The 13,209-nt window shown below is 40.5% G+C and overlaps 1 protein-coding gene across 1 annotated transcript in view; it reads left to right on the forward strand.

Annotated features, from left to right (window-relative positions):
• Window positions 1-13,209, forward strand: part of LOC117487960 (adhesion G protein-coupled receptor L3-like) — a 181,785-nt gene that overhangs the window by 119,490 nt on the left and 49,086 nt on the right. Inside the window, 2 exon segments of the mRNA XM_034136751.1 lie at window positions 5,924-6,280; window positions 10,306-10,409. Coding sequence (XP_033992642.1) covers window positions 5,924-6,280; window positions 10,306-10,409 — 461 coding nt within the window.

Genomic DNA, 13,209 nt, shown 5'->3' on the forward strand with positions numbered 1-13,209 from the left:
GGCTCTTAGAATACAAAAGGAATCCAACATTCTCTTAGCTAGGAAAATATGTTGCTAAATATGAATTTTTGTGACCGATATGTGTGCACTTTAGTAATAATATATGAGTAAATTGATGACAGATTTCCACAGTGATGAAGACGCAGTGTTTGTGTGCACATGTGAGTTCATCCTGCACTACCTCTCTGTAGTGTCTGCAGTCTTTAGTCTGTCATTTAACTCCAACACTGAGAGTGTGAGCGTCTTTGTGTGCATATATATCAGCGCAGGGCCTCTCTGCTCCCAGCGCGGTGTGACCTCCATCGATGCCCTCTCAAGTCCCTGGAAGAGAGCTCAGGAATGAGAAATTAATTGCCAAACAATGCATGGCTCCCATCCATGACGGCCTCTCATCATGTCAGATGATATCGAAGCATTACCGGATGTCTGGCTGCATAATTTACCGCACCCCCCACCACACACCACACATCCCAGTTACACTCCTGATGGATTTGTGTGCTCCATTAAATGACAGGACTTTTATCATTTCATTTGCCAACCGTTCTCCTCAGACACGTGTCGCGTTTGGTAGGATCGTATGACATAAACATTTGGGAATTAAGCTCGGGAGCTTAGTGAAATACATCATAATGAAGCGGGGACTGACTCTGGAAGATGGTTTAAAAATAGACAGAGATACATCGTCTTTCTGTGTTAGTTCACATGGATGCTTAATAGGTCTTAAAATTATTAAAAAAAAAATAATATAAGTCTGAAATTGGTAATAACACATATTCAATTGTCATTTAAAACATTGCTAAAATGGGAGAGGTATGAATCACATACTTTCTGAGATTATAATAAATAGATACAAATGTATAAACAATTTAATGAAGGACTCTCCAGTTAGCAGGGTTGGTCTGTTAGCTATCACATTTAGAAAAAACATTAGAGTACATTTGATTAAATGTTTAACATCATAAATTGTGTGTTAGCTCATGACTGATGATTAACAAACCTTTAATACAAATATTAATAATTTGTTCCGGTTATCTCTGCTTGTGTCCTGTTGGGTCACATTAGGACACATGTTTTCAATTGAATTTCAAATGTGTTACTAACTGTATTTATCAGCTATAATTTGAAGATAACCTACTTTTTTATGAATACCGAAAAAGGCATCAGAAGTAACTTTAAGAGAAGAAGACTGAGTTACAAAGTGGAAGCAGCACCTTCAGCTAAAAATGAAACGAGAATATGGCATTAATTTATTTCTGCGAGACCCACTATTATCCACAGTCATGGATTTAGGCTTAAAGTTCGCTCCATTTTAAAGTACATGTCCCAGCAGCCTTTGAATCCCATTCAGCAGCTTTAAACAGGAAGTTAATAGGTGACATCACACTGAGACTGTCCCATATTTCTGCAGTCTGAAAGTGCCTGCTGAGGATGTAACCATGCATAGAGGTTCATATAGTAAAATTAGGAAGTAATTGGGTTCAGCACAAGGTTGGAGGAGTCACTTTACCGTCTGACGCTCGTTTATTTTTTACCCAGAGCCCTTTGCTCCTCTTTTGATCTGCAGTCTGCAGAAGTTCCTCAGAGCCAGAGCCCTCTCTCAGTGCGGGAAGTCACGTAAACCGGTTTCATTTCATAGCAGAGCAGTTTTTTTTGTAGTACCTGGAGCGAAGAGGAGCGGGCTTATCTAATTGTGAAAGCCACGAGCCCCGGGATACAGAGAGGGGCTAATTAGTAAGAAATTAATGCTTTGAAATGAAGCTCAAAGCTCGGTGTGTGGGGGAAACAGACACGTGCTTTGGTGAGGGGATTTAGTGCAATAGAAACGTGAATGATAGGTAGAACTGGTGCTTCAATGAGAGCACATTTGTTCCTGTCTTTATGAAGGAAGAGGTCCCTGTCTAAGTGTGGGGACATTGAAGCCCCTTAGCTCAATAATCATGAATATCTGATGGCAAGTAGTTTGTTTTCAATCTACTTTGTAGTGATTTAGAGAATGCATTGAATCTTAAACATGCAGAAGATACTTAATGTTTGAGGCCATTTTATTGATTCATAATCCCAAAACGACTGCAAAGAGGTAGTATTTAGTCATGTGTCTTCATCCTAGCCTACCGTTTTCTTGTTGATATCTTCAAACTGAAACCAGAAATGCTCCCCACACTGAAGTCTGTGAGGTCACTCCCCTCGGAGTGAAGCGATGTTTTGTTCACCTCGTCTGAGCTTTTCTGTCTCTTCCTCCCTTTGCAGAACTGGCAAAACAAAATGTCCTTGTGTTGTCTCCGAGGCGATAGTGCCTGCAGACCGTGGCTGCTGTCTGCCGCTGCTGCTGCTTCTTTTTTCTTTTTTTTGTGCTCATCTCATGGAAAAGATATACAAGTTTGCTCAAGGACACTTTCTTCCTTTCCACTCCCGGTCTCTATCTCTTGTGCGTGTCTTTGCAGCCGTATTTAACATGCGGCGTGCAGAAAAATAATTCAACAGTGGGCTCAACGGGATCATCTGGAAGTATGGAATTAAATTCCAGACATGGTTCCTACTGACTTTGAATTACCCTCACGCTGGAAAGCAGATTTCTTTAAGCCTTATTTCCTTTTACTGTCATATAACCCAGCGTTGAAGAAGGCGATATGATAACTACTGCATTTATCTCATTGTAAGATGGATATTTGTCTCAGAGTAACATTTAAGAGAAGAAACAGCATATTATGTATCTTTCAAAACAAACGTTCATCTTCAGGAATATTGTGCTATCTCATCTTTGAAATGTCACACAGTCTCACTTTAAATGTCTTCAGCTAATGCATGCTGCGATGCTTTAAATATAAACTCTGGAGTTGTATTTATTCTTTCCTTAAGTCTGCATTTTCTCACAGCTAAACACACTCTCAGCAGAGTCCTGACCACTACAATACCTCCTTATCCTAACAGTCCGTCTGCACACCTTTTCAGCAGCTAGCTTATCTGCGCCTGTGCACGCTGACCCTTCCTGACCTCAATATGAGCGCTCAATTCCTCGCATCAGATTTCCACGAGGTCCTCTAATGGTCTCCTTTCATGATATGCACCACTGGAGAATTTCAATTAGACTTAAATTGATGCCTCTACCTTTGTGTAACATATCTCCATGACTTCTCTAATGCAGATGCCTGAGTTAGTTCTCCCATGAATAATGAAATAAACATTCTGCTGTCCTTGAAGATATGTCTCCCTCCTGTTTTCATGATGCTGCATATTGATGATGTCTGACGGCGGTTATGGGATGTAAATGGTGATGTGTCTGAGGCGGAGGAAATGCTAAATAGCTATTTGAGCATGCATGTGATTTTTGTAAATGCCTGTTGATGTGTGATAGTGTCAGTTTGTGTTGGATGATGTGTGAGCATGTGATTGTGCTTTTCTGCAGCTTATTCATAGACTTGCATCCACTCACACACATGCAAAAGCTTATTTATAAAGTTTTCCACCTAAAATGTAAGGTCACTTCCTGGGAAATGTAGCAGCAAAAGTATTTACTTTCATGTAACTTGCATTTACTGTAACTCATAGCAACTACAATATCATAAAGATGCACACATCATTTAGAAGACGTTAAATAAAGACAATATTAGTGTGTAACATTCAGACTATGACTAATAAGATGTTTAGTTTTGTTTCCTGTAATTAAATGTGTCTTGTAGATACTCAAAATGAGCGTGTGACTGTGGTTTCGTATAGCTTATTCATGCACTTGCATCTCTTTCTGCCTGTGAGAGATTGTTTTAGTCGGTTGCTATTAAATAAGGCTCCTAACGTTGAACTCACATTTAATTCAATGAGGTTGTTGTTCTTGTTCCAGCTTACTGATGGAGTTCCTCCACAGGAGTGCTGTAGATACCTGTGGATCTTTAAAACACAACACACTCTTTAGTTAGAGAAAACAAATACTCCATCAGCCTGAGACTGTTGCAGCAGCGTCTTCAATCAGCGCTGCTGTCTCTGAATGCTGTTCAGCTGAAAGCACTGACTGCTGATATGTCCCGGTGTGTGTCATTACAGCCTGGAGGCGTCTGCCACTAATTTATGCCGTCTTATTCCACTGCTCCCTGATCCACCGTATGGAGACAATTGTGGATTTCAGCGGTGACGTGTGTTATCTCTATGATGTCCATTACACCTGCCAACCCAGAATGGACCCTCATTACATTTTGTTGTGCTCCCCTTTCATACAGAGATTGGGAACATTTGTCACTTCTGTCATTTTGATTGTATCTCTGCATTAAGTGGAGCCCCACCTCCCTCCCGCCTTCACCAAATTGCATTTCTGCAAAGACCCTGGTTATGTCTGTGTGAGAAAGTGCTCTCTCATGAGGACTTGTTCAAAGGGTCTCCATTCTTCTAAACCACACACTGTAACCAGAAAGTCACTGGGAGAACAGAGACCTTTGTTAAGGACGGGGCAACATTTCGTGTTCACAGTTGGGGAGTCGTTCTTCAGATTGTTTGTGTTCATGTCATTTGTTAGACGCTTTTATCCAAAGCGACTTACAGTACATACTGTACATTCAGTACTGTGGACAATCCCCACAGGAGCATGAGCTTGAAGTCTTATTGTTGAAACCATATGGATGCTACAGAAAGGAAATTATGTCTTTTATTGCTCAAACTGCTTAAACAACACGCTGATTTATCTTTAGAGTTTCTTTGAACATTTACATCATGATTGAAACATATTTCTGAAAACAGTATGCAAATGGTCAATGAGTAACAGAGCAATGCTACTGAATAAAGATAGAATACATGAGATATACAATATTGATATCACATTTGGAATGTGTTTTGTTACAGCAGCATGTGAAGAAAGCATTGTACATTAATAAACATAAACGTAAAATATGAGCATATTACCAATAGAACGATATACTATATCTAAAAAGTATAGTTATGCAATATCACTGCAACTTGGCCATTAAACCAAAAATACACATTGCACTTGTTTGTGTGCTTGTGTTTTAGTGCATTTAAAAGCTAATATTTTAGCATGTTTTTTGATGTTCTTAATTTGTATCTTCCTGGTTTATTATTGCATTTATTGTAAGTTGCTTTGGATAAAAGTCTCAGCTAAATAAAATATAATTGAATATATACAAATATATACAAAGGTCACAGATATGTCATAGGATTTAAGAGTCTTAGATCAGTTACTGTCCTTCTAGTTGCACAACCAAATGCAACATTAACATTGATCATTCTCTTGGCAGAAAATATGGCCGCCATCCTTAAATACAAAATGTGTTGTGGAAACACTGTGCTTCAACCTTGAAAAAACCGGAGCTTCATCTCTTAAAAAGCAGATATAAAAATAAAAACCTTGGCTGCTTTATACGTTGTAGATATATGATGAAGAAGGACCTCTGACCCTGTGTGGTGTAACCAACTCCACACAATCATAAAAAACCTGTTGCTAAATTAATTTTGTGGAACCTATTTTTACAATCAGTGCTGCAGGAGCACAGTGATTGTGTGTGTGTGTGTGTGTGTGTGTGTGTGTGTGTGTGTGTGTGTGTGTGTGTGTGTGTGTGTGTGTGTGTGTGTGTGTGTGTGTGTGTGTGTGTGTGTGTGTGTGTGTGTGTGTGTGTGTGTGTGTGTGTGTGTGTGTGTGTGTGTGTGTGTGTGTGTGTGTGTGTGTGTGTGTGTGTGTGTGTGTGTGTGTGTGTGTGTGTGTGTGTGTGTGTGTGTGTGTGTGTGTGTGTGTGTTGTGTGTGTGTGTGTGTGTGTGTGTGTGTGTGTGTGTGTGTGTGTGTGTGTGTGTGTGTGTGTGTGTGTGTGTGTGTCCTAACTCGACACCATGCACGCCAATGCAAAGTCACGCCTGCCAGCTCCAATTCATCCTGTTTAAACTCTTCCCTTAAAATGACAACTCTGCATTTGTTCCTCATTTTCCCAGAATCCTCCTCTTCTGTGGTGGTTTACATGGACACCACCACCATGATGACGAGCAGCACCCCTCGAATGGCCACTTCTACCAGGACCACATCCAGGACCACCACCTCCAAGAAGCCTTCCTCCACCACCCCCGCAGCGCTGGTCCCGTGGCCCCGCACCACCTCCACAGCGTCGGCCCCCGTGCACACGCTGGTGGGGGGTCTGCTCCCTGAGGAGGAGCACAGCAGGGGGCCACCTTCTTCCAAGCTCCCCAACATCAGGGTGGAGTACTGCAACCCCCTGGTGATGATGGATGTCTCCTGGCCCAGAACCAAGCAGGGCACGGGGGTCAAGATGCCCTGCCCCCCAGGAACATTAGGTAATGTGGATTATCATCATTTTTGATATTGTATATATACATAAACCTGGTAAAGACAAAAGAGGCTTTGTTAACAAATACATTAACCAGGGAAATAAAAAAAGGTCAACAAAGAAAATGTGGTTAGAGTTTTAAAAACAAGTCAGACATATAGGCTTTATTCATTTTAAATACCTAAGCCTAGTTCTTATTTATTTGAAACAACTTGGATTTGCTGAGGATTATTATACTGTGCATTCAAAACTAATTTAGTTCATTTTATTTTATTGGTTTATGTCGGAACTGTGTGATCCAAATGGATGGATATTGTAGATGCAAGTAGTTATACCTGTATCTGCCGTTGAAGAGCTGTCACTGTTTTCCCGAAACGAAGGAATTGCTTTCGCCAAAACTACAAACATTTGTTTTTATTATCATGTGTCATTCGTTTGTATTTGGGCCACTCTGCAGTTTGTGGATCAATAGAGAATGAAATATAATGTTCAGAATAGCATTCCGAACAGCAACATTCAGTTCAACCTGATTAATCTCCCAGAAGCTCAAACCCTGCTGTGTTTGAAAATGAAAACTGCTGCTGAATTATAGATGTTGTTTCTTTATTCCTTCGATGAGAGAGGATGTCGATACTCTCGTTAGCAGACGGTCTGCAGGCTCTTCAGGCTCCGTGTTGCTCGCCGCTGTGTGTTTCTTTGTGTTTACACTCCCTGCAGCTCCTCGCATCACTTCCTGTCCTCACTCTCCATCCCTGACTCACTCATGCTGGGCTAAAGATAGCTAAGCATTGCATCTGTATGGAAGCTAGCAGACACATTTTCCCGTCTATCCTTTGTGTGGGGCTCGTTGAAAGGGCTTTGTTTGTCAGGCCTCTGCTTTGTCTTAATATCACAAAGAAAGGGAAGTGTGCATTAAGATCAAATCAATGTTGGCTCCTTTACATGGACAAGCTTTACCATTATGGCGCATTTCCATTGCAGCGCGTAGCTCGCTTTAAGCGTGCCGTGTCGTGCCGTCCCCTTTTTTGGTTGTGCTTCCACTAGGCCTCGTTCCGGCGCGGCACGGCGCGGGGCCACTTTTTCCCCTCTTTTCTGGCCCTAGAAAATTGTGGTTCTATCGGGGCCAACAAACAGGGCTGAGTCGGGCTGAGTATGCTAAACTAGAGAGAGGAGCGCTGGCAAGAGGGCTAGAACTACAACAAGATGGACATATTTGACCGTGATTTAATTGTAATACACGTTTCAAAATGATGCCGAAGTAACAACATACTGATACCGGTTAGTAAAAACCATGAATTAATGCTTTGTCAAGTCTGCAGACAGACGGCAGGCGAAAAACCTTTTAAAATTCGTGTTTTTCTAGATGGAGATTGGCTAAGCTAACGCAGTATATGCCCCGACCGTCCACACTCACAACAACGGCCTATACAGACATAAATAAAGCAGCGACTGTATTCACCATGACACAGGCAGTCTGTGGTGTGTACTTGTTTAACTTTTGTCGAGTTTCTGAACATATATAAGGAGCTGTGAGCTCTGAGTGCTCACAGCTAACGGCTGTGTTGTGTTTCTGGATTTCTCATTGAAGATGACGTCACGGCTCCGCCTACACTGCGTTACTATAGTAACTACCCCAGTTCCTAAACTGTAATGGAAGCGCAGCATGAAGTGAGTCGGCCCTGTTAAGGCCCAACGCGGCCAAGCCGTACCGAGCCGTACCGAGCCGTACCGAGTGTGGCCGAGGCCGACCGTGTAGTGGAAATGCGCCATAAGTGCTGATCAAGCAGCTCATATTTTAATGAGACTTTTTTTGAGTAAAGATGCTACAATTGACAATGGTTGATGATTGAGAAATTAAGTTTAAATTGAACTAACATATGACTTGGAAACAAAGTAAAACAAAAAGAAGAGGTGATGCAAATCAGATATCCTATTTATTTATATTTTATCTTCTGCAATTTGTCCTTATTCAGATTTTTATTATAGATTTGGGAGTGACTTTATAGGGTTGAAATATGTCTCGAAGCCTGAAAACCATCAATCTTTACACACACCGACAGACACACACACACGCGCGTACGTAGAGGCTTCATTAATGGGCGACACCCGCGCCCGTCGAGACCTCACTAACAGCCGTCGTATGGAAAGATAAGAGGAACACCCCCTCCCCTTTCCTCGGTTTGCTCTTCAAAGCCGCTGCTCTTCAGACGAGCAGAGACACGACTCTGAGCTTCCTCCGACGCTCTTTGAAAGTTCCTCGAGCTCCTTTTTCCCGTCTTACCCTCACTTCTCCGCTCGCTGTCACTCTGTCTCCTCATCCTGCCTCTCAATATAGGAGGAAATGCACTGTCCCTTATCTTATAAACCCATCAAACATAAGGCTGTCCAAGGTGGACTGGGAAGGAAATGATGTGTCAATCAAAATGTATATCTGCTAATGCCGCCCGTCTCACAGAGCCAGCAAGGGCGATTTAATGTCAGTGTGTAACTGGTGAGGCTCGCTCTGAAAATAGGGTTAGGGTGGGTTATTTGAGGTACAGGGAAGATCAGGTCAATGACACGCTCTGTTTGCAAATACAGAAATCCTTTATTTGTCCAACTGTAGAAAATGAACAGTATTACAGCAAGGGTAACAGTGATAATACAAGGCTAAATACAAAGAGTAGGCTTACTTCATTAAAAGTAAAGAACAATTTAATAAAAGTAAGGAGAAATAAGTACGCAGACATGGTTACAAATACTTACCTTTAAATATATAAATGTGTTGACATAGTAGGAAATAATATGTAATGTGTATTTTACATACATAACAGAGATTATTGCACTATAGCTAAAGTGAAGTAGTAGTCAGTAATAACAGTAGTACAATGCAGAAGAGTGTATATTGCACATAGAAGGGTTGTTGCACAATATTGCAATAGTCTGTCATCGTTGGTTGTCATACATTGGATTCATTGCAAAATGACCTATGAAAACCCACAAAAACATCTTAATTTTTTACTCTTAATATCTTGATATAACCATATTTTATGTATTGTCATGATTGAAAGTGCTGGAATATAGTGAAATGCGTTATTTAAAGTACCGTTTAAGTCAAATGTGTGTTTGCAGACCATGAAACCTATCAAACACACTACAGGGAAAGAAAAACATAATAAGGTCTCGAAGTGAAAAATCTGACTACTTCTTCAACTGTAATTTATAAGGCTGAATTGATGGTTAAATTGTTGAATTGTTCTATATCTGGAGCTGTTTTAGTACAAAAGAGTCAACATTGTAACAGTGACACTCCCTAAATCTCAATACTTTCTGCAGACACAATTTCCCCAGCCTGCTTAATTGACCTTTCCCGATGAATTCAGCTTCGGCACACTTAATTGGTGCCCATGTTGCTGTATTTTCCATGCAGGAGTTGAAGTGTCACACACAGACACCGTGTGATTTTTAATGACTGCATACAGACGCCGTCTGGGCGAACTCCACTGGCCTCGAGTGGAGCAAACTTAATTTCAGTCACTGCAAGATAAAACCGCCCAATTACATTCTGCTGCATCGTTTAATTTAATCACTTAAGAATTGTGTTTCTTTGGGATGTCACAGTGTTATTTAGACATTGACATACGGGAGGATTGGGCTTTCGTTGGTCCGACTGAGAGCATTGTGTAGTTCATCACTCTGTAATGGGAAAAGTAAGAGAAATGAGAAAATGTGGGTAAGACGAGAGGTCTTCCAGAAACACACACACACAAAACACACACAATCAGAAACCCTTTCCTCGTCCTACAGTGGGGAAATGTAAAGTGTTACAGCAAAGGGAAAGTGCAGATAAAAAGAATACAAAACTAGATTTACATATTAAATGAAGAGGCAAACTTGCGTTAATAAAATCAAATGCATAAGTATTCATCCATATCAAAAATGGTTGCCGCATAGTTTTCGAGTAATGAGCACACACGTTACAGAACACAGTGTCCTACAGATGGGTTTTTCTCTTCTGATATAATAAATGTGATTTCATTGTTCTGTCTCCAGGCGTGGCCTCCTACATGTGCGTGGGTCCAGAGGCATACTGGGACCCCCAGGGGCCCGACTTCAGCAACTGCACCTCCCCCTGGGTCAACCTCATCAGCCAGAAGGTAAACAGCTGCAACATAGAATTAGTCAGAAACAGTGAAACGACGAGATGTGGTTTGATTAGGAGGTGAATCTTTGCCTATGTTTTAAAATACATGTATTTAGGAGTCAGGGATGCACAGATACTGATATTGGGTCCATACTGACTCAATAGCTGTTCAAATTCTTTAAACAGGACACATTATGCAAATTTTCTGTTTCAAAATACTAGTGTGTGCCTCTACTGTGGCATGTTCCCATGCTTTATTGTTCAAAAGAATCTTTATTTTCCCAGTCTGCTCTGATTGGTTAGCTTGCCGGCTGTTGTGATTGTTCAACCGCTTAGATGTAACTATGTTCCGGAAGTAAACAAAGGAGTTCAATGGAGGCTTTTCAGGCTGGGAGGGAGTGTGTGGGGGAGAAACTTTGGGATTTTAGCCTTTGCAGACCATTTACATGCACACAAACCTATAGAACACACTCGAGGGAAGGGAACAATTATGATTGGGGCATCCCAAAAGGAAAGGTGTATATATAAAACATGACTTGTACAGGTTCTTAGTTATGTGTGGTCTGTTCTTGACAAGTCAATTCATGTTGAGGATTAGCCGGAGGTTTCTCCTAAAAGAAAGACTTCCTCCTGCCTCTGCAGCAGGTTATTATGCTGATCCCCATTTAAAGCTTCCTGTTTAAATCTGTAATACAATCGAATCAGGAGAGGAGAAGGGTAGCTGCAAGTGGGGATCAGGGTTCCAGATTATGAATTGCCAGCAATGTTGAAAATGTTCTCCTTTAAACTCATAGCGCAGGCCCCTGAGGCGTGCATGTTATAACGCCTCTGATGTATTCACCGGCACCGAGCTCTGCCCATTCAACTAACGGCAGTGTGCAGAAATGGATGCAGAACAAGATAGAGAGAGGAGAGGGATGATCAGGTGTATTTCTGAGCAGTAAAGCTCCTCTGAGGCTGATGTTGCACATACTCGACATCTGAGAAAAAAGGTGACAATCAAGAAATGCATGTACTTAAAAGAGAAGTGTCATTAATGTTCTTCTTCTGCTGGCCGCTGTGGAACACTTTAATTAAGACCATCGTGTCAGAGATGCCCATCTGCCACTTCAGTCTTTTATATTTCCTGTACATTGATCTGCTCATTACCAGATGCTTCCAACGACAAAACGAGTGAGGACAATATGGAGGATAAAAGCAATGATATTAGACAAAAAGAAACACTGTCCATCCCCTCATTAAGAGGAAAACATCTTCCAGAGGCACGTTCCCCTGTACAAACCTCTGTGAAGACTAATACAGAGCATAATTGGCTTAATATACTCACAGGCGATGATAGCAAGTGATGCCGAAGTGAATCTGTTGTACTTAGTGCCACTGCGGTTTTAAAGCTCATCTTCCTGCATCAAGTCTATCAGTGAAAAATCCTTGAAGTTAAACGACTTTTGATAAAAAACAACTTGATACTGAAAGGAGTTCCTGAAATGATTCAAGATGAATGTGAAGTTACATTATGCTCTTCTCAAGATGGAGACCCAATAGTACATGCCGTTGTGTTTTAGGTGTAGCATGGAAAAGTTTGATATGCTACACCTCGTCACATTATTAGGTAGAGATAGCTACTGTAGGTAGGCTCTCATTTGAAAACCGGGATAAATAAGTGTGAAAACTTGTGTCAGGGTTTGTGGTGAGCCTCATTAGCAAATAAACAGATGCCTCCACAGCTCAGTTTAGATCAGGGGTGTCAAACTCAATTTCATCGCGGGCCACATTAGAATTATGGTTGCACTCAAAGGGCCGGTGTTAACTTTAAGATAAATATACATAGATAAATATACATAATAAATATAAAATAATGTATTATTTTACAATATTTCCTCTGCATTGGATTATTATCGGATACGGTAATAACTTCATAATTAACTACGTCTGAAAGCAGAAGTCTAGGGAAAATAATTGCAAGTCTCTTCATTGCGCATGTCACACAATGAGATGCATTGTGGGACATGTAGTTTATGGGCAACGTTCTCCTGTAAAGCGGCACGCAACATTATAATAAACGTATTATATTCTTTGCCAGCTCTTGTGGGCCACATACAATGAAGTGGCGGGCCGGATTTGGCCCCCGGGCCTTGAGTTTGACACCCCTGGTTTAGATATAAGAGCGTTACCTTTAAAAGAAAACTCATGTGGCAATTTAGTTTCTACTCTAAGAATAGCTAGATTTGTTATAGTAACACTAACTTACGGCTTGAGGTATTAGCCATTTTACAATTGAGCAGAAAATCACTTCTTCTTATTAATACTAATACATTACACACATGTATACTGTAATTTGCAACTTATATATTGTAGTACAAGGTTTACATTTTAACCATTGACTTATCATGTTTATATCAATATTTTTAGTCAATGTCTTTCATTGGTCATATAAGTTTAACTTTAATGTTTATAAAAATATCTTGTTTTTTTTATTATACATTATTGAACTTGTTCATGTTTATAGAAATGTTTTTATTATTTTATATATATAGATAATAATAGATTATTTATTTAATGAATTGTATCCAGATAAAGCTTCATGTCGGAGCAGCATGTACAGAAACCCACATCCTATTGTTGGTTGCTAAGATACTAGCTTTGGGTTTTATTGTTTTTGTATACATGCAGGGTAATTGTTTCTGCATTGTCAATGAAAGATAATGTAATACAGAAGAGTATGTCAGAGTGAGTTAGAAATTAAAAAGTAAAGGTTTCCTAAATAGAAATAAAGCCGTTAAAACACGGAAGGGAAATACTAATCATATGTTTCT

The sequence above is a fragment of the Trematomus bernacchii genome, unplaced genomic scaffold (assembly GCF_902827165.1).
Source record: "Trematomus bernacchii unplaced genomic scaffold, fTreBer1.1, whole genome shotgun sequence".
NCBI lineage: Eukaryota > Metazoa > Chordata > Actinopteri > Perciformes > Nototheniidae > Trematomus > Trematomus bernacchii.